The sequence below is a fragment of the Myiozetetes cayanensis genome, unplaced genomic scaffold (assembly GCF_022539395.1).
Source record: "Myiozetetes cayanensis isolate MyiCay16 unplaced genomic scaffold, myiCay2020 scf22, whole genome shotgun sequence".
NCBI lineage: Eukaryota > Metazoa > Chordata > Aves > Passeriformes > Tyrannidae > Myiozetetes > Myiozetetes cayanensis.
Genome location: NW_026087434.1, coordinates 9,230,445 through 9,248,883, shown reverse-complemented (window position 1 = coordinate 9,248,883; position 18,439 = coordinate 9,230,445). Strand labels below are relative to the sequence as shown.

Here is an 18,439-nt window from a genome sequence, read left to right as displayed (position 1 = left end):
ATTCCCAGCCTGCCCCAGGATCGCTCCACAGGCAGGAGGGGAAAGGTGCTATGAGCCAGGCATGAAATATTTGGATTTGCAAAGCCAAGACTTTGGAAAGTCACTTTAGGCTCTTTCTAAATCACTTTAATCATTCAAGTATCTCTTTTTTTTTAAAATACGCTGGATGGAGCGAATCTTGTGGGTATTTAAAACCAGTTCTCTGTTTCCAGTGCAGCAGTGCAGTTATCTGGGAGGGGAAGGAGCAAGAAAATAATTTTTCAGAGCTTTCAAAAGTGGCTGAGACAGAACTTTGAAGAGATTTTGAAGATTTTGAAGGTAAAAAGCTCCTGCACAGAGTGGAGGTGGGTTAAATGATCTGACAGGGGTCAGCTCCTCCAACTTGGAGCAGAGCATATTAATAAATGTTAAGCATCAGAATAAAAAGTTCCCACTCCATGCCTTCAGACATTCAATAAAACACTTATTTGGTAGGAAAAGTTTAAGCACAGTGAGATAACACCAAAACCACACTTGGTTTGGGTAAATCTAAAAAGAACTGTTCTCTTTTGTGTTGACTTTCTTTACTGGGAATAAAGAGAAGGGGGGCTGAGGGCCTGCCAGGCTCCTGCTACTTTATTTTTCCACTTCTTCAATCTATCACTAACCACCAGTTTCATTAGTTTAACCCTTGGGGTGGTTATTTTTCCCCTATTGCTTTAATCCTTATAACAGAGTTCTTACAAGAGGGGTTTTTGCGGGCAGCAGGTGAGGGGGGGATTGTCCTCCCCTGCCCTGCTCAGGTGAGACCCCACCTGCAGAGCTGCCCCCAACCCTGGGGTCACCAACATCAGAAGGACAATGGAGCTGCTGGAGCAGATCCTGAGGAGACCATGGAGCTGCTCCAAAGGCTGGAGCCCCTCAGCTCTGGAGACAGGCTGGGAGAGCTGGGGGATGTCACCCTGGAGAAGTGAAGGCTCTGGGGAGACCTTACTGAAGCTTTTCAATACTTAAAGAAGACTCAGGAGATGAGAAAAAGCTTTTTTATCAGTGCCTGTTGTGACAGGACAAGGGCTGTCAAAGAGGACAGATTTAGACAAGATATAAGGAAGAAATTTTTTTCAGTGAGGATAATCCAGTGAGTGGATTAGAAACTGGAAGAAAGGCTGCTCTATTTTGACTTTGTTCAGCGTGGTGCTCATCACTGCAGCATCCAAACGACCTTCACAGTTTGTCTTAATATCGAGGATCACACACAGGGTCCATGGGCTGGCAAATAAACTCAGACTCTGAGTTTCACTCCATTATTTTAACACCAAACCCGTCCCTCCCACCCATTACAGCCACATTTCTAAGGGATCACCCCTGTCAAGACAGGATGACATCAAGAGCAAAACGCAGCCATCAGCTCAGCCCCCGAAGGGACAGGGATGTTAACTTACATTTGTTCTCTCCTGCTGGCTCCCATATTTACTGTACTCCTCATTTTCAACTCTCTAACTTCAGCTAAGCCATTCAGCCCAGCCTGCTTCCTTCCCAAGGTACCATCAGTCAAACCCAAGCACATCATTTTATCTCTCGGTTACTAAACTCAAACCATTTTAAACATCCTGCTTTCATCTTTGGAGCTCTCTCCCACTTTTTAACTGTGCTGCAGTTACAGAAGAATGTACTTGACATATAAAACGTGCATGTGATTCCTTTAACATTTTAATGCCGTGTATTGTGTTGTAAACATCTCTTCATGTTTTATCTCCTTCTCCATAAATCAGAGCCGACTATCTTAGAAGTCTCAAAAATGACATGTTTTCTCCCTAATATAAATGTAAGGCTCCACTCCTTGAAACTTGAGTCAGCTCTCAAAAATCATCAAAAACCAGAGCTACGAGAAAGTAAAAGATTATCAACTAACTTAATATAATTTTCCCCTGCTCCATTTCTATGACAGCCTGGATTATGGGAAAAAATAAGTTGCAAAAGTGGTCTTCCCCTATCAGAAAACAGAGGTTTTGCTTATTCTGTTTTGTGACTTGTAAGGAGCAACACTTCTTGTGTATCCATACCAGCACACAACCCTAAAAGAGTCAGGAATATAGACAGCATAAAAGTGATATACTAGGAATAATTATTTGTTCAAGATTATCATGCAGATGAAATCCCAGAACATATTTCCATTTCCTTACCACAACTGCAAATAATAAGGCTGATCCTTTTTAATGAGATTTTCTGGAAGTTTTGGCTAGCTTAGGAATGGTACAGACAAAATGTGTCTCAACCTCTTCCTTGGTAAGTGCATTAAGTGCCTGTTTTGGTTTTTTTTTTAAATTAAACCCCACTGTAAAATACCGCTTATTTTCAAAAGGCAGAACACCAATAAAAAACACCTGTCCGGAATAATTTTAAGTTACTTCGAGGATGGGAAAGAAGAAAGAATGCCATTAGAAAAAGAGGGAAGAAAAGAGAAAAAAAAAAAAAAAAAAGGAGGAGGCAAGCAGTTTTAGCAGGTGGGGCTGAGAAGTGGTGACATGTTGTAGTACAATTCCGAAGGGCCGGAGGACATAACGCGGTGTCGGGTGATGGGGAAGAGCAGCGGCTGTGGGAGCCGCGGCGATGCTGGATGAGGTGCGAGGTACAGCCCTGAAGGATTGTGATAGCCAGGGGTGAGGCAGAGGCAGAACTGCTGCTGGAGGACAGGGCAAACAAAACACTCTCTGCTCCCCGGCACCTTCCCGCGGGAGTTTCCTCCCTCGCAGCCCACAGACCCCACCGCGCTGCACAGGAAAACCCGGGGACCCGCCGATATTTATCCACAGCCCCGGAATTCACAGCATTTTCCTCCGGCCTGGGAGAGTCTGTCCCTCTCAAACTACTGTCTGACATAAATTATTCCAAGATTCTTCTCCTGACATTTTCCTACACAAATGTTTCCAGGAGGACCTTGCTGTACAACAGGCACCACGTTTCCCCCTTTGTATCTTTTTTTGTCCGTATTTTCTGGGGCGTTTTCCAACACAACTTTTTCACCCTCGAGTCACAAAACAGTAAGCCACCAGATTCTTAAAAATCATTACCCAATTTCACAGAATCGCCATCAAAATACATTCTTTCTATTTGCACATTTAGAATTTAGAACCTGTGGGCTGTGAAACTTGTTTGTAAACACACACCTGTGGTTGATAAACATCCAGACTGTACTTCTATAAACAATTAAAAAATACAAAGTTACCAGTTTACATCAGGCTTTTTAATTGCTTTCATGTTAAAGACAGTGAAAGTGGGGTAAGAACCCCCACTTGGGCACATTTTTGTAACTTTCTGGCTCTTGCAGCCAGGAAAAAATAGGTTTAAAGTATGACATACAACCATCTGAAATCAAGGAGAAAGTGATAATTAAAAGATTATTTCAGACCAACTTTACAAAAGAAAAAAAACCACCCCAATGTTTTGGTCTCTGTGCATTACTTAACACAGGCCTGGCTCACTCCCATTAGTTAAGTCAACTTAAATAGCTAATTCAGCTTAATTCACTGGGGGTAAAACCCTCTCAGCTCCCACCAGATTGCTAAAATCAACTGGTAGATAGAGGGGAAAAAAGGATAAAAAAACCCCCAAATCACAGCATTTGAACAGTCAAAAGTTTGTATCAATACTTCCACGAGTGTTATAGAATCTTTATTACATTTTCGCAGGACCAGGCTCCTCACATCCTGCCCTAAATCACGGGCAAGAATCTTACACAGTCGACACTTCACCTTCCCACGACATATTTGGGGACTGTAAATCGTGCACACAGATTTATCAGGGAAACGAGGAGTGGGAAAGATGAGCTGCCCTTAAAGATGTACAGATTTATGGCAATATGGGAAGTGGGAAGACGGTTATCATATAAAAAGGTCCTTAAGGGATGGCAAGGAGCACCGAGGGAAACATGAGTCATGAGCTGCCAGAGAAGTGGATGCGTATGGGGAGCAATGGACAGAGCAAAGTAGCAATAAAGGAAGTTCCAAGTCAAATGTGCTCCTTCCCAAAGGTCGAGACGGATACCCAAGCTTAAAGTATTTATGGAAAATTAAATTCCCAGCCGGTTCAGACGCAGCAACACCGGGAAAGGGACACTCAGCCACTGAAAGGATCCATTGATAAACAAGGTCATAGAGCAGGGCTCTTTCCCTTTGCCTCGTTACCAACTCTGCTCCTTTATTTTCTTTACTTGGAGTAGTTGCCTTGGAGGTCTCTCTACACAGGCAAGTGGCTGAACATGAGCAAATGTGCGAATTTAAAGTGTTCAGCTGAGATTGATAAAGAAACTTTGTGAGGTTGGAGAAACTTGCAGTGAATAAACAGTGAATTACAAGCCCAAGCACAAAGTCACTGCACTCCTGACTTCCCCTTCCTATCCCAACAAGGCTCAGAAGTGTCCAACTGCAAATTACACCACAGGACTCCTGGTCCTCCCAAGTAATTGAGTATTTTAAAAAGTGGCTTCCAAGAGCTTAAAGAATTGCTACTTTTGGGACAAAATATACTGGGCAACACACGGATACTGAAACAAAGAACACCAGTTATTTGTTTGTCAATGTCACCTCTAGGAAAACCTATCAAAATCTCAAGGCAAGTTGCACAGGAAACTCTAAATAAGCAATAACTGGTTCTCTTAGTCCAGTAGTATCCATACCAAAGGTGACAGTAAGTTTGACAGTAAATATTTCAAAGGATAACTCCCAAATGCAGTTTTTAATATTAAAAAGGCAGTAAAGCAAAAAAGGGAAGTAAAAAGTGCACCTCTAAAATTGTATCAAACCCCAAGAAAGCTTCACCTTAGTTATGACAGCTTTTCTACCCAGCCTTTGTGTGAAAAACATGTAATGATAACCAAATGTATTCCTCAGAAAATAGTGTGACTTACTTAAAATTATTTTTAAGGCTACCTAGGTGTTTTCAAGTTAGGCAAGCTACATAAATATTTCCAAGCAAGTAAAAACCACGCAGCATCCTTCCAATTTTGCAGAGAAAACAGACACAAAGTTAGCTGCCTGCCCCAGTTTTAAGCTCAGTGAAAACAAACAGTAAAACCTGCAAAAACAATAAACAGGACTTATTTCAGGCTGAGTAAGATGTGTGCTGATGGGTGCAAGCCCAGAAATCACACTGAGTACCTACAACTGAGGTGTTCCAAGGTGTAAACATCAGAGCCCAAATCAACCAAGGTGAGTCGACCAGGAAACCTCCATTATTGGGGTCCCAGGACTCACAAGTGATTGCTGAAAACATGAAGTCCCATAAAGGTGGCACTGCTGCTGCTCCTTCTTTTTCCAGGCCATATTTACAACCGAGAGTGACTGTGGCTACTACGCTTTGTAACTCAGTTCATCACAACTGTTGTTACCTGTTCATTGCTTGAGCTTTCCTTTGGGGTGTAGGAAGAGCCCAGCAGCAACTTTGCTTCCCAGCTGGAGTGCAGGAGAGTTAAGATCAGCATCAAGCTCCACAGGCATGTTGACCCATGAAGGGAAGTTCAGGCACTGGAACATCGTCATGGAACAACCTCCACACAGTGGAGATTTTCAGTGCATTCTGCAGATGTGCAGGAGATACCCTGGACAAAAACCCCACCAAAATCCCACTACTGACATTTAGAGAGGTGCTCTGAGCCACATTTTTTACACAGATCCAACAAGGTCATGCAATAACTCATCCAAAGAACCAGGCCCGTGAGGCTGGAGCCCTGCTGGCTATTCTTACACTCCAATTACCCAGTTCTTCCTCTGTCATTTTCAGGGATCCAGGCTTGGTATTACCAAGATAAACATTATTATTGGGAGGCTTAAAACCTCATCAACTCCATTCTGTATAAACAACAGTGTGCCTAGCAACTCCCCTTGAATTCCCAGGCACACACTCCTTTCGTGGTGTCAGTTTTAGCAGCCCAGAGCTCACACGGCAGCTGAAGGCACAGCACTCCCAGCCATCCAGTCACGCTCCCTGGCAGCGTTTCAGGAGCCAGGATGACACCAGCTTGCTGTTCAGATGAGGATGGACTGACCTGGTTGATGGAGTTGGCAGCACAGGACGCCAGGCCAGTTCCAAGGGAGGCCAGCAGGAAACAGGGCAGGTCAAAAGGGACCGGGGCCATGGCAAAGCCGGCGGACGCGGTGCTGACGACCAGAGCTGCAACACAGTGAGAGCAACAGGTCAGAGCACCCACCAGAAACCACCTCCTTTGTGCACAACACTACAATTAAGGCTTTCAGACTCTAAGAACCCATGTGCAGGTTAAGTTTTTGCTACTTTTATGGATCACAGTAGCTCCAGGAACTGAGTACAGTTAATAATAATATTCTACATGGAGAAGTCAAAAATCAGAAGAACTGCCAGGGATGAAACAAGAGCCCCAGAAAGATCAGCACATTAGTAGAAGAGGTGAGAATAAAAAGCCACAGAATATTCTGAGTAAACATTCCACAGGATGTGCTATCCTGATGAAATTAAGTTCTTCAGTCTGAGCAGGCTGAGCTTTGCTGGTTGGGCCGTCAACCTCACCGGGAAACCCACCAGAAAATACACTGTTCAACACCTGAGCTCCTGCCAGTTGATTGCCCTCCAAATTATGTATTATTTTCAGTCTCAACCTTAGTTATTCATCAATTTTTTCAAACAATAAAAGAACGTCCTCAAATCTGAAGGTTTGGTAGGTAAACAAAAGGTGGAAAAAAGAGGTAGAAAAGAACTTAAACAGCAACACCTGTGGGATGGAAAGCTCTGGGATGAGCCCTTAACCTTTGCAAAGCATCAGCTGAAACAGGAAAAGGTGAGGGTAACTGAAAAGACAAGTGTCAGACAAGCCTCATTTATGTCTCTGCATTCCCTATTTTATGGATTTGCCCCAGGACCAAACTGCGCCACTCAACATGTTCATGTTCCAGGAACTCAAGTGTCACTGCAACGTCTAACGGGGAAGAAAAACAGTAAGAAAAATCCCCAAATGAGATAGATGTTTTATATCAAATGAGAGCAGGAATTTAAGCAGTGCAGAGCTAAAAGGAGACTCAGGGCATGTAGCTACAGTAATTTCACTGCAAACCTCTGCTCCCACTTGACTTGCCCATTTTGGGCTGAAGGCACAATCACATCATCTCAAGGACCCAGCGGCATTTACAGGCCTCAAAATTTGAGTGCATTCACAAAAATCCATTTCAGTGTTGTCATCCAAAATTATAACTTTTGTACAGCACTACAAATCACATCCCTAAAATGAAAGTTACCTAACTCTCAATCCTAATATTGTAATTTGCCAAATAATAGGTCTCACGAACATCACTTTTGGCAAGAAATAATATGACATGGCAAATTTCTTATACTATAAAAGTCAGCACACTTCTGGAATATCTTCCTCATGACCTTGAGCCTTACAACTGAAATTAACAGCTATTAAACAGAAAGTATTTAAATTATATTCTGCATGTAATTACATGTTCCAGAACTCAGCCAGCTCAAATCAAAGCACCAAAATGTTCTTATCTTCCTGAGTCCTACAAAGTCTACCATTTGTCTGAAGCTAAATACAAATAAATAACCCCTGCTGACTGAAAATACCTGGATTATCTATTAAGCAGTGTTACTTGAGATGAAAAACTAAATGTCATGGCAGCGACCTGCCAGCAAGGATGCAAAGTGCTCATTTTAAGAGCTGTGCCTGCATAAGAACCTGAGGATTTAATACTAAAAAAGACAGTGAAGAAAACTTGCTGCTCATCAAAACTTTTCTCTAAGCATTAAAATCCATTGGTGATTGAATATTATTATAAGAATATACATAATATTATTATCAGCATTTATTATTTAGCCTTGTTAGGGAGTCACAGGCTACTTCTAAAATGCAGTGGATCTGTGACAGAGCTTTACCCTCTGAGCAGCTCTGAAACAACCACAGATTCTGCTGCCCCACCAGACACACAGATATGAAGGTACTGATTGTTCTGAAAGGCTGGACCCATTTATTATATAAATACCACACCATCTTAGCTCCCAAACTTCTCGGTGGAGTGCACATGAAAACATCAAATGCATTGGTACAACTGAAGAGTTAAAAAACGCACTGGAAATGACAGTGAACGGTGGCGTTTGCATTTCTAAGAGTGATTACATTCATTTTTTTGCATAATAAATCACACACTCATTTCCAGACAAGAATTTAATTAAAACTTATCTTAGAGAGCACTTTACACCAATTTATTATGGGAAAACACCAGCTCATTTACTGGAGAAGAAAGGTGGAGCAGATTGGCAAACAGTCAGTGTAACATTAGCACTACCCTGACCCCAAAGAAATTCGAATACTGTACAGCTACAGCACTAATTAAAGTCCCCATTGATTTCTCCAGATTAATTTCAGCCAGTCATTTTAGTTTGACTTATCAGGAGCTCATTTAGAAAGGTTGCAGTACATCCTCTCCCCTATCCCATCTTAAAGCAGGTATTTTCTGTTGTCTGGGCAGGGTTTGCACACCAGGCATTCCCTGCTTCCCTCACTGCCCAAATATTCCAATGCAACACATCAGCAGTAAATAGGAAAATGCTCCCTTTGGACTGGGAAGTTTATTTTCTTTAACTGTGGAAGCAATAATTTACTCTTCAACTTCCCTCGTGGAGGAAAAGTATATTTAATTGAGATCACATCAAGGGAATGAGGTCATTGACTCTGTTTGTTTTTTAATCCCTGTTAGTTTAGTGCTTTAGGGGCCAAATTAACTTCACCTTATTGCATAATAGATGGAATCGATCCTTTCAAGGCTTGATGAGAGTTGGCATTATATTCACTCTTCAAAAAGAAGCCAAGACTTAAACTTATGATCTCAGCCTAAACCTAATTTTCGGTCTTTTAAACATTTTTAGCTTTAACAAAAATGAACAGGGGACATTTGTCTCCCGTTTCAATGTAAATGAAAAAGAAAATGCTAATGGATTGGTGACAAAGAGTGAATTATAATGTTTCTAGCATAAAAATACAGTCAAAAAGCCTAGTGTGTTCTTTACATTCCTTTTCCACTCCATCACAATGTGATCTGCCTTTATAAATCCCTGTATTTGTATTTATAGCATGTGAATCACTTTGCCATATTTTGCTTGCCTCCTATTAAAAAGCAGCCGAGCCAAAATAAAACCAAAGAAAGCCAAAGCAAATCAATTCTGCTTTAGAGTTCCCTTCTACTCCTGCAGTGGTGATATATCAGCACACGTGGAAGGACAAAAGCAAATGCATTTCTGTTTTAATTTAAGAAACAATTTCACTCCTTTACTGCAAGTGTTTATACAGTCCTTGAAGAAAAGTAGCTCTCCAAAAGCTGATGGAATTTTCCTTCCATTGTTTTCACACTTTGGCTCCTGGAAAGCCAAGTGTAGCACCAGTATTAGAGCTACACACCTGACCAACATGTCCTTCATAAACTCAGGTTTGTTAGGGCATATCAAAGCTTTGATGCACATTATAACCTGCACATAACCTTTGTATGATATCAGATAAAATTCAAGTGCAGTACTACAAATTTCCATCCAACAATTTCAAATTGATCTGCTAAAAATAAACTCTAATAACAGTTATTTTTATTTCATTAGTTTTTCTTGTAGTGTGGAAAATAAATTACCAGCGAGCTACCACTACTCAGCTTTTGTTTCTTTGATGGGATAATAGTTGCTGGAATATTAATCACAAAAAGAGAACTACTTTGACAAGTTTATGAAATATATTTAGAACTGAGAATAAACGTGCACTGGTAATAGTCAGAAAAATATCTATCGATAAATCTTTGTCACAGTTTCTGGTTGTACTGAAGCTACCATTTAAAGAATAAATGCCATAATAAATGCTATTATTCCAGAATAAAGCGGGAACATACTGGAAACTCACTATGCAAAGCTGGATCGCCATCACTGTGTCACCAACACACAACAGACAAGAGATGAAGCAGGATGTGCACAGTCACACCTTAAAACACTACCAAATATCCCAGCCTTCTGATTTCCAGTTCAGCACTTTTGTGCTAAAGCATCACCACTGCACAGACACAAATCCAGACAGGAGCAATACAGCCAATAAATTCCACTTCTTTTCTAATACAGGAGACAGGGTTATTTTCTTATAAGAAGACACATGAAAAAAAAAATGCTCTAGTTCAGACTCCAAAACTGAAAATGCTCATAAATTATCATACTTGTCCACTCATGCTGATCCACTTCTCAGACAGGTGCTACACAATCACAGATTCACAGATTCAATTAGGTTGGAAAAGACCTCTGAGACCACCAAGTCCAAGCTTAGACTGAACAACACCTTGTTAACCAGACCAGAGCATTGAGTGTCATATCCAGTCTTTGCTTAAACACATAAGGTGCTGTACATCATAGAAACATGGAATGGTTGGGGTTAGAAGGGACTCTAAAGCCCATCCAGTTCCACCCCCTGCCACGGGCAGGGACACCTTCCACCAGCCCAGGTTGCTCCAAGCCCCATCCAACCTGGCCTTGCACACTTCCAGGGATCCAGGGGCAGCCACAGCTTCTCTGGGCAACCTGTGCCAATCTGGTTGTCCTCTCCAAAAGACCAACCTTCCACAGGAGCAAGAACAAGAAAACATTCACAAACCACTGAGGAATATCTCAAGGAACACTCAGCGTTTTTCATACCATGCCTTAATCACAATTCCCCCAAATTAAAAACTGACCTTGGATTTTCCTGTGTTTTTTGCATGCAGCTCATCTGAGTTTTTATCTGTAATCCCTGGAGGAAATGTTACTTAAATCTAAACTTGAAGTTAAAGAAGATGAGACAACCTGAAATTCTTCATGTGTGTGCATTATAAATCACTAGAATTTCCTCCTATTCCCATACCTTGTGTCCCTCTCCTATTTTAGGTTACACAACACATAAACCTTGGGATCAAGTTGAAAACAATGACATTTATAATTCTGAAAACCTATCAGACAGATGCATTAGCTTTCCAAGTGCCTGGATGGTAGGATGCAGCTGTTGAGAGAGCAGCCAACACAGCACACCACGGAGATGGGAACGGATGGAAACCGAACCCAAGAAGGCAGATTATGCGACAAGTAATTAAAAGTTCCCTAATTGTTTTCTATGGCAAAAGAATATAAACAAAAATCTACTCCTATTTTTAAGGCAGATCTTCTAATGGCAGAGTCACACGAGCTGCAGTTTACATGAAGCAGGAGGGTATGGAAATAGCTAAACTCATTTCCTTTCAAAGGTGAAGTACAGTTCAGAACACAAACAAACAACCCCTCTCCTTCAGCAGCGGGAAAAGAACAGGGCACAAGGAAGTCCCATTTTAGCATAATGCAGAGTTTGTTTTTTTGTTATTTCATACTCCAAAAAGTACAAATAAAGAGTCTGCCAAAAAAACCACACAGGATATGAGATCTATCAGAACTTCATGGGTGAAAGGAACTCAGTTGTGTGTCATTTGTAACTTAAAAAACTGACCTCAGAGAATTTATTCTTTAAAAAAAAAAAGAGTAAAATCAAAGAACTACACCACCATATTCTTTACAGAATATATAATTTGCCTCAATGTTGGAAGAAAAGCTAATCCTGTTTCCTTGCTACACTACACCCAGTACTATTCCTGCTCCTCTCCCTATCATCAATAAAGACCACCAAAGGAACTCCCCTCCTACAGTTCATCCAACTTAATCTTTTACATTTTCCACATCCAAAAAAATCTCCACACCAAATACATAGGGATCAAAATGAGAAAAGAGGTTGAGGGTTTTTTCTGTATCTCTCTATACCTGCTCCACAGGTACAAAGTTTACCACACTTACCTTGGCTCGAGAACTCTTCCAGTGACAGCAGAGCCAGGCGAAAGACACAGCCCCTTCTAGACTTGGAAGTCAGATTAAAAATTCTACAGCTGCTCAGAAATTAGCAGTTAAGTTTGCATCTCAAAACAACAGTCCTGAAGGGAATGAAACTCATTAACCTCTGCCTTCTACAGCCTATTTTAAATCCAGAGTGGTGTTTGCCTGTTGAAATTGCTTTTTGCACTTAAGAGAGCCTACTGGAAACTGCTGAAGAGTTTTGCAGCAACACTGAGGCCACAAGAAAAAGTATCACATGAAATTACTTTCTCCCAGTAAATACATTCTGGCATCTCGCTGCAGTTGTTGGAACTCCTGTTTTGAGGAGCAGCAGCAACATTACACTGAGCTTTCCTGTCAGGAATGTCAGCAAACATAAGAACAAACACATCAAGTGCTTAAAAGAGTAGTTCATTTTCTCTCTCTCTGGTCCCTTAATCATGGCATTTTAACTTTTCATTTCTGGATCTAGTGAGAATTTTTAATTTAGTTCTACCTCAATAGCTGGCACAGCCTTCAAGTTCACATAAGAACCACTTAAACAAAATCACCTCACTGAAAACATGCCAGAAGAGCTAATTGTTCATACAGCACTTACAGGTGAGCCCTACAGAAACAAAGTATTACTAAAACTGAACAGTGTGGGGGAGAAAAAGGCAAGACCTGTATAATGTAGAAAGAAAGATGAGGCAATAATTGAGGTTGGATGTGCCACAAAGCTGTTGCAAATAACCCTGATAACTGCTGAATGTGCTAGTGAGAGCTTTATACACCTAAATATGAATTTACCAGGGCTAATATATAAAAGTGACATGCTAAATTATCGAAGACATGCTTTCATCTCATCAAACTCTTTACCAGCACAAAATAAATGCCCTGAGGTTTTCTAAAAACAATGAGGAAGAAAATTGAGATGTACAAACAAGATCAGTTGTGCCAAGTCCAAAACGTGAGATGTCTCATCAACACTGAGATGAAAATGTAAACCACCATTATACACTCCATGTGGTCAGCACAATTTTTCCATGGAGAAACAAACAATGAAAACTTATATATTGCAAGACAGAAAGTTTGAAACAGTGAACTGAACGCAGGACTTTTACTATAACAAATTGTTATGGCAGAGAGCAGTCTTATTATCAGGAATTCATTCTACCCACTGGAAAGATCACTAAGGTAGGGACTTAGGAAATTACATTTCTGTTCTTCAGTTGATGTAGACAAGATGATCAGATCATCAGAGTTTCCTCAGAAATAAAAGTACATATAGCACTACCTATTGGCAAAGGAGCAATTTATAGTTGCTAAATATTACTAACAGAACAAGGCAAAATGTGGTTCAGGTTGCAAAGCAACTGCTTAACAAACTGCTGGTTGGAAGAGACAACACTATTACTGATTGAAAATTAAATTATATCTTATTTTATAAAATTTACTTGGTCAGACAAGCATTTTTCTTCATAATACAGGAAACTGTTTGGTTTAATTTTTGTTGGGACTTTTAATACTCATTTCACAACAAGGAGTACTCAAGTGAAAGGTATGTAAATAAAACGGAATATCGGTAAACTTAAGCAAGACAACTTTAAACACTGAATACAATGTTTGTAAATTCACTTCTTAACCCTGTTTCACTGCAGTTTTTGTACCAATACCTGCTTGTTTATGACTCCCAAAAGCTAGCTCTCCCAGGATGCAAGCTCCTCCTCATTATTTTTACACAAATTTAATGGGAAAACTATCAAATGCTTCCATAAAACAATTTTCCCAGCACACACTCGATGGAATTGGCCCAAGTCTTTTGCATCAGGAAAGTGGGAATTATCACACAAAAAGCCACACTGTACCAGTAACATCCTAAAGAACTCTTGCTATCACACAGGATGCCCAGAAGTGATAAAAAAAGACCAGTGATACCTGTGAGCTTGATTTTGGACAAGCGTGCCAAAATTCCTGGCAACTCGTCCAGCCGCAGCTTCATTTCCTTCCACTGTCTGTCTTCTCTGGGCTCTGCTCTTGCTGCTGTGCCCGAGGCTTCACTTTCTGCAGGTGATTTCACTTCTCTCAGCTCATTTCTGCCTGATGTCTCAGGCCAAGGCTGATGAACAGGTGAAACTGGGCTAATCTTGTGGATAACCTTTTTTTCCTGATCCAGCTGCTGAAGCTCATGAAAAGGAGACACCACTGGATCCGACTGGGGTTTGGCTCGCTGGCTGAGGTCTTTGTTGTACTGAGTTACATACTAAATACAGGGAGAGAGGTTCAAATGAACAGGTGAGAAGATATTTTCATCCATTTTGTTAACATTTCCACCCACATTGTTAACACCACCAATATTATTGCTGTAATATTCTCACTGTCAGGAGAATTACTTCCTAGGATGACAAACCTGAGTGAGCCTGAATTTCAAACCCTTATTTCAGATGCAAAAAGCTTCTGGTCAAGACATTACAAGAGCAACTTTTTAGCTCACAACTGCATTAATGTTATTTACTTCTACTTGGAGAATTGCTTCTGGATAAATTTACTTCCTCCTAACAGCTTCAGCAGCAAATTCTACTTTGTTCATATTCAAAACCACCAGGTAATATCATTTGATTTACAACTGATCAATTCATAGAATCACTAAAGTTGGAAAAGACCTCCAAGGTCATCAAATCCAACTTTTGATCAAACAAAATTCACCTTTAAATAGGGAGATACACAAGTGCCCATAACCATTCCAGTTTCGCATATAAGCATTTGAGTTTTGCACCTTTAGTAGATGGGGAAAAAAAAAATCAGAAAAATGCCAGAAAATACAATCTACCTCCCACAATATAAAATCATCTCCCACATTACTCTATTACTATTTATGCCAAGCTTTATGTTAATTAACTAGACTGCAAATTTCAACAAGAGTTCAAATGAACATACTTTGAACAGAAAGTTAGCAAACAGTTGTTTCCCTCATTTAAAGGTCTCAGAATAGACACAGAATAAGAAAAAGACCATTTAGCTTCTCCTTTCTATTTTCTTCCCCAAAATATTCTACATATTTCAAGCACGAGAGGCATAAAAAGACAGCGCTTTCAACTAACCCTGGCTTAAAGTGCACATTAATAACTGTGCATATGAAACTCTGAATGAGTGATGTGAATACAGATCAAATCAGCAGTACAAGTAAGAATTTGAGAAGTGATGGTAACTCCAGAAGCCTGGAAAGATCCCCATCTCTTGATTCATAGCTGGACATGCTCCTTACAGGCAAAGCAGTCACTGTAAGTTTTCAGTGTTTCATAGGTGAAGCTCCAAAGTGCAACAAAGAAGTTGGTCAAAGAAGAAGATGCAATTTCAAAGGTTTGAATGATAATTACAGCATTTTTAATACCTAAAACTAACAGCACGCTGTAAATGAAACCCATTAACTTAACGAGCTCAGGAGTTTTGACTCAAATTAACTGATTAACTCACAACACACCTCCTCCGCTAGTGAGTTCCATCTACCACTCCTACGACTGCTGGCCAAGGTGTGACTTTCTTATTAGCATTTCTATAAATAACAATTTAAAAGTAGTTGTATTTCATGTTTTTCAGCAGGAGATGAGTGTCCTGCTGCAAAGGCACAGGAAGATTCCTGTCAAGGAGAGGAGACTCTGTAGCACAAGGAACTGCCCAGCCTCAAATGTTTTAGATACCAAGTGCTTTAACCCTGATTCAGTGAAAAAAGGAGACACTTGGAATTACCTGAGTTGGGTTGGTAAGAAAAATACTACTTTCATCAACTAATCTCCATTTTGACCTGGGATGAATGAGAAACACGGGATAAATCGACTTACCATTCGTTTGAGAAAGTTAAAGTACTGAAATGTGATCAGCCTGTCGTTGGCTGCCCGGCAGAGGTGCACGAACTGGCACGGGATGTGCCGTGTGCCAGCGCCCTTCAGACGCCACACAAACAATCCTATTTAAGGGAGGAAAGAAAAAAAGACAGCTTTAGATTCCAGTTTATTCTCTGCCACCGAGTCTGCTCCTAATTCAGTGTCTGCTCTCTGCTGTGGCACGGGACACCCCAACAAATGGGACTCGGGGCTGGTCAGGTGGGGAGAAACATTTGCTGCTCCAGGGGAAAGACTTGAAAGTGGAGAATGACAGAATCACTAAGGAGGGAAAAGACTTCTGAGATCATCATCCAACCACCACGAATCCACGTCCCTAAGCACCACACCCACACGTTTTTGGAACTCTTCCAGGGATGGTGATTCCACAACTGCCCTGGGCAGCCTGTGCCATCCAGGAGGATGAAGTCATCCTCCCTAGTATCCAATGTAAACCTCTCCTAGCACAACTTAAGACTGTTTCCTCTCATCCTGTACCTGAGAGCAAGGCCTCACCCCCACCTGGCTCCCCTCTCCTGTCAGGGAGTCGGAGAGAGCAAGAAGGTCCCCCCTGAGCCTCCTTTGCTCCAGGATGAGCCCCCCCAGCTCCCTCAGCTGCTCCTGCTGCTCCAGCCCCTTCCCCAGCTCATTCCCTTCTCTGAACCCACTCCAGCCCCTCAATGTCCTTCTTCTCACGATGGGCCCAAAACCAAACTGTAGGTATGCTCTAATGTTTTTCTGTGCTTTCTTCCAAATCTCTCAGCTCCCTGAGATGCACTTTCACAGAACCACAGAGCATGTGGAATTGGCAAGGACCCACAAGGATCACAGAGCTCAGCTCCTGGTCCTGCACAGGACATCCCCAAGAATCCCACCATGTGCCTGAGAGCGTTGTCCCAACACTGCTTGAGCTCTGTCAGCCTTGGGGCTGTACCATTGTAGAACAGCAGCCTTATTTCACTACTATCTATCTCTACATACTATTGACAAAATTGTTCGGCAAAGCAGCACTGAGAGGAAGCAGTTGCCATGGGGCAGCACTTAGAGGACACAGTCCAGTGTGGCACTCAGGGATCCTCCATACATAGGGGCATACACAAGGATACCCCATACAGGGATCCCCCCCATATACACAGGGATCCCCCATAAAGGACACACACAAGGATTCCCTGTACATAGGGACACACACAGAGATTCCCCATAAAGAGGGACACACACAAGGGACCCCTACACAGGACACATAGAAGGATCCCTATATTGAAGGACACACACAGGGATCCTCCATACAGAAGAACACACAGAGGGATCTCCCATACAAAGGGATATATACAAGGGACCTTTATATGGTATATAAAGCACACAGGCAAGTATCCCCATACAGAAGGACACACACAGGGATCCCCCATACAAAAGGACTCACAGAGGGATCTCCCATTCAGAGGGATACACACAAGGGACCCCTATACAGGACACACACAAGGAGCCCCCCCACAGAAGGATACACCCAGGCAGCCCCCATATAGAGGGATACACACGGACCCCCATACAGAAGAGCACACACAGGGATCTCCATACAGGACATATACAAGGATCCCCTATACAAAGGGACACATACAGGGATCCTGCATACAGAGGGACACACACAAGGATCCTGTATACAAAAGGACACATACAGAGTCATCCATACAGGGCACAAACAGGTATCCTCATACAGGAGGACATACACAGGTATCCCCTATTACAGAAGGATACACGTGGATGTGCCTTACAAGGCACACACAGGTATCCCCATACAGAAGGACACACGTGGATGTGCCTTACAGGGCACCCCAGGTATCCCTATGGAAAAGGACACACGTGGATGCCCCATACACGACACACACCGGTATCCCCATGCAGAAGGACACACACAGAGTCATCCATACAGGATACAGACAGGTATTCTCATACAGGAAAACATATACAGGTTACCCCTATTACAGAAGGACACACACGTGGGTACCCCACGCAGGACACCCCAGGTATCCCTATGGAAAAGGACACACGTGGATGCCCCATACACGACACACACCGGTATCCCCATGCAGAAGGACACACACAGGGACACGCCGGTTCCGGGTACCGCTCTCCAGCGCAGCCCCGGGGTGTCCCCAGGGTGTCCCCAGCCCCGCCGGCCCCCTCGCCCCCATGGCCGCGGTACCTGCGAGCGCCCGGGGCGGGCGGGCGGCGCTCATGGCCGCGGCTGCTCCGCCGCCTCCCTCAGCGCCTGGGCGCAGCCATCTTCCAGCGCGACCTCCAGACGCTTTCCGGGTCGGCGGGGAGGAGGCGGAGCGGCCATTCCGGGGCCGGACCGGGGCTGGGACGGGGCTGGACCGGGGCTGTGCCGCCGTGAGGGGCGGCGGTCCCGGCGTGCCCGTAGTTTTACACACCTAATTTTGAAACTCCCCAGGCCGATAATGTGGAAGTGACACAGCAAAGCAGCCAAAGGCACGCTCTTTCATCTCGCCTAATTCTTTTCCGGCGCGAAATAAACGCGTTGTTTTTGTTTTGGCGGGTTTGTTTGTTTGTTTTGGGTTTTGGTTGGTTGGTTGTTTGTTTTTGAAAATAATCACAGAATCGCGGGATTGTTTGGGGTTGGGGGACCCCCCCTGGGGATCCCCAGTCCGTCCCCCTGCCCAGGCAGGGTCACCTGGGGCAGGTGACACAGGAACACCTCCAGGTGAGCTTGG

At 42.6% G+C, this 18,439-nt stretch overlaps 1 protein-coding gene across 1 annotated transcript in view; it reads right to left on the bottom strand.

Moving 5' to 3' along the window:
* The window catches only part of LOC126641842 (protoheme IX farnesyltransferase, mitochondrial), a 103,170-nt gene extending 85,178 nt beyond the window's left edge, over positions 1 to 17,992 (bottom strand). Inside the window, exons 1-4 of the mRNA XM_050318939.1 lie at positions 17,911 to 17,992; positions 15,672 to 15,796; positions 13,771 to 14,095; positions 6,023 to 6,147 (exon numbers count right to left, since the gene is read on the bottom strand). Coding sequence (XP_050174896.1) covers positions 6,023 to 6,147; positions 13,771 to 14,095; positions 15,672 to 15,796; positions 17,911 to 17,944 — 609 coding nt within the window. The 5' untranslated portion in view covers positions 17,945 to 17,992. The remainder of the gene's footprint in view (positions 1 to 6,022; positions 6,148 to 13,770; positions 14,096 to 15,671; positions 15,797 to 17,910) is intronic.
* Between the last annotated feature and the right edge of the window lie 447 nt (positions 17,993 to 18,439).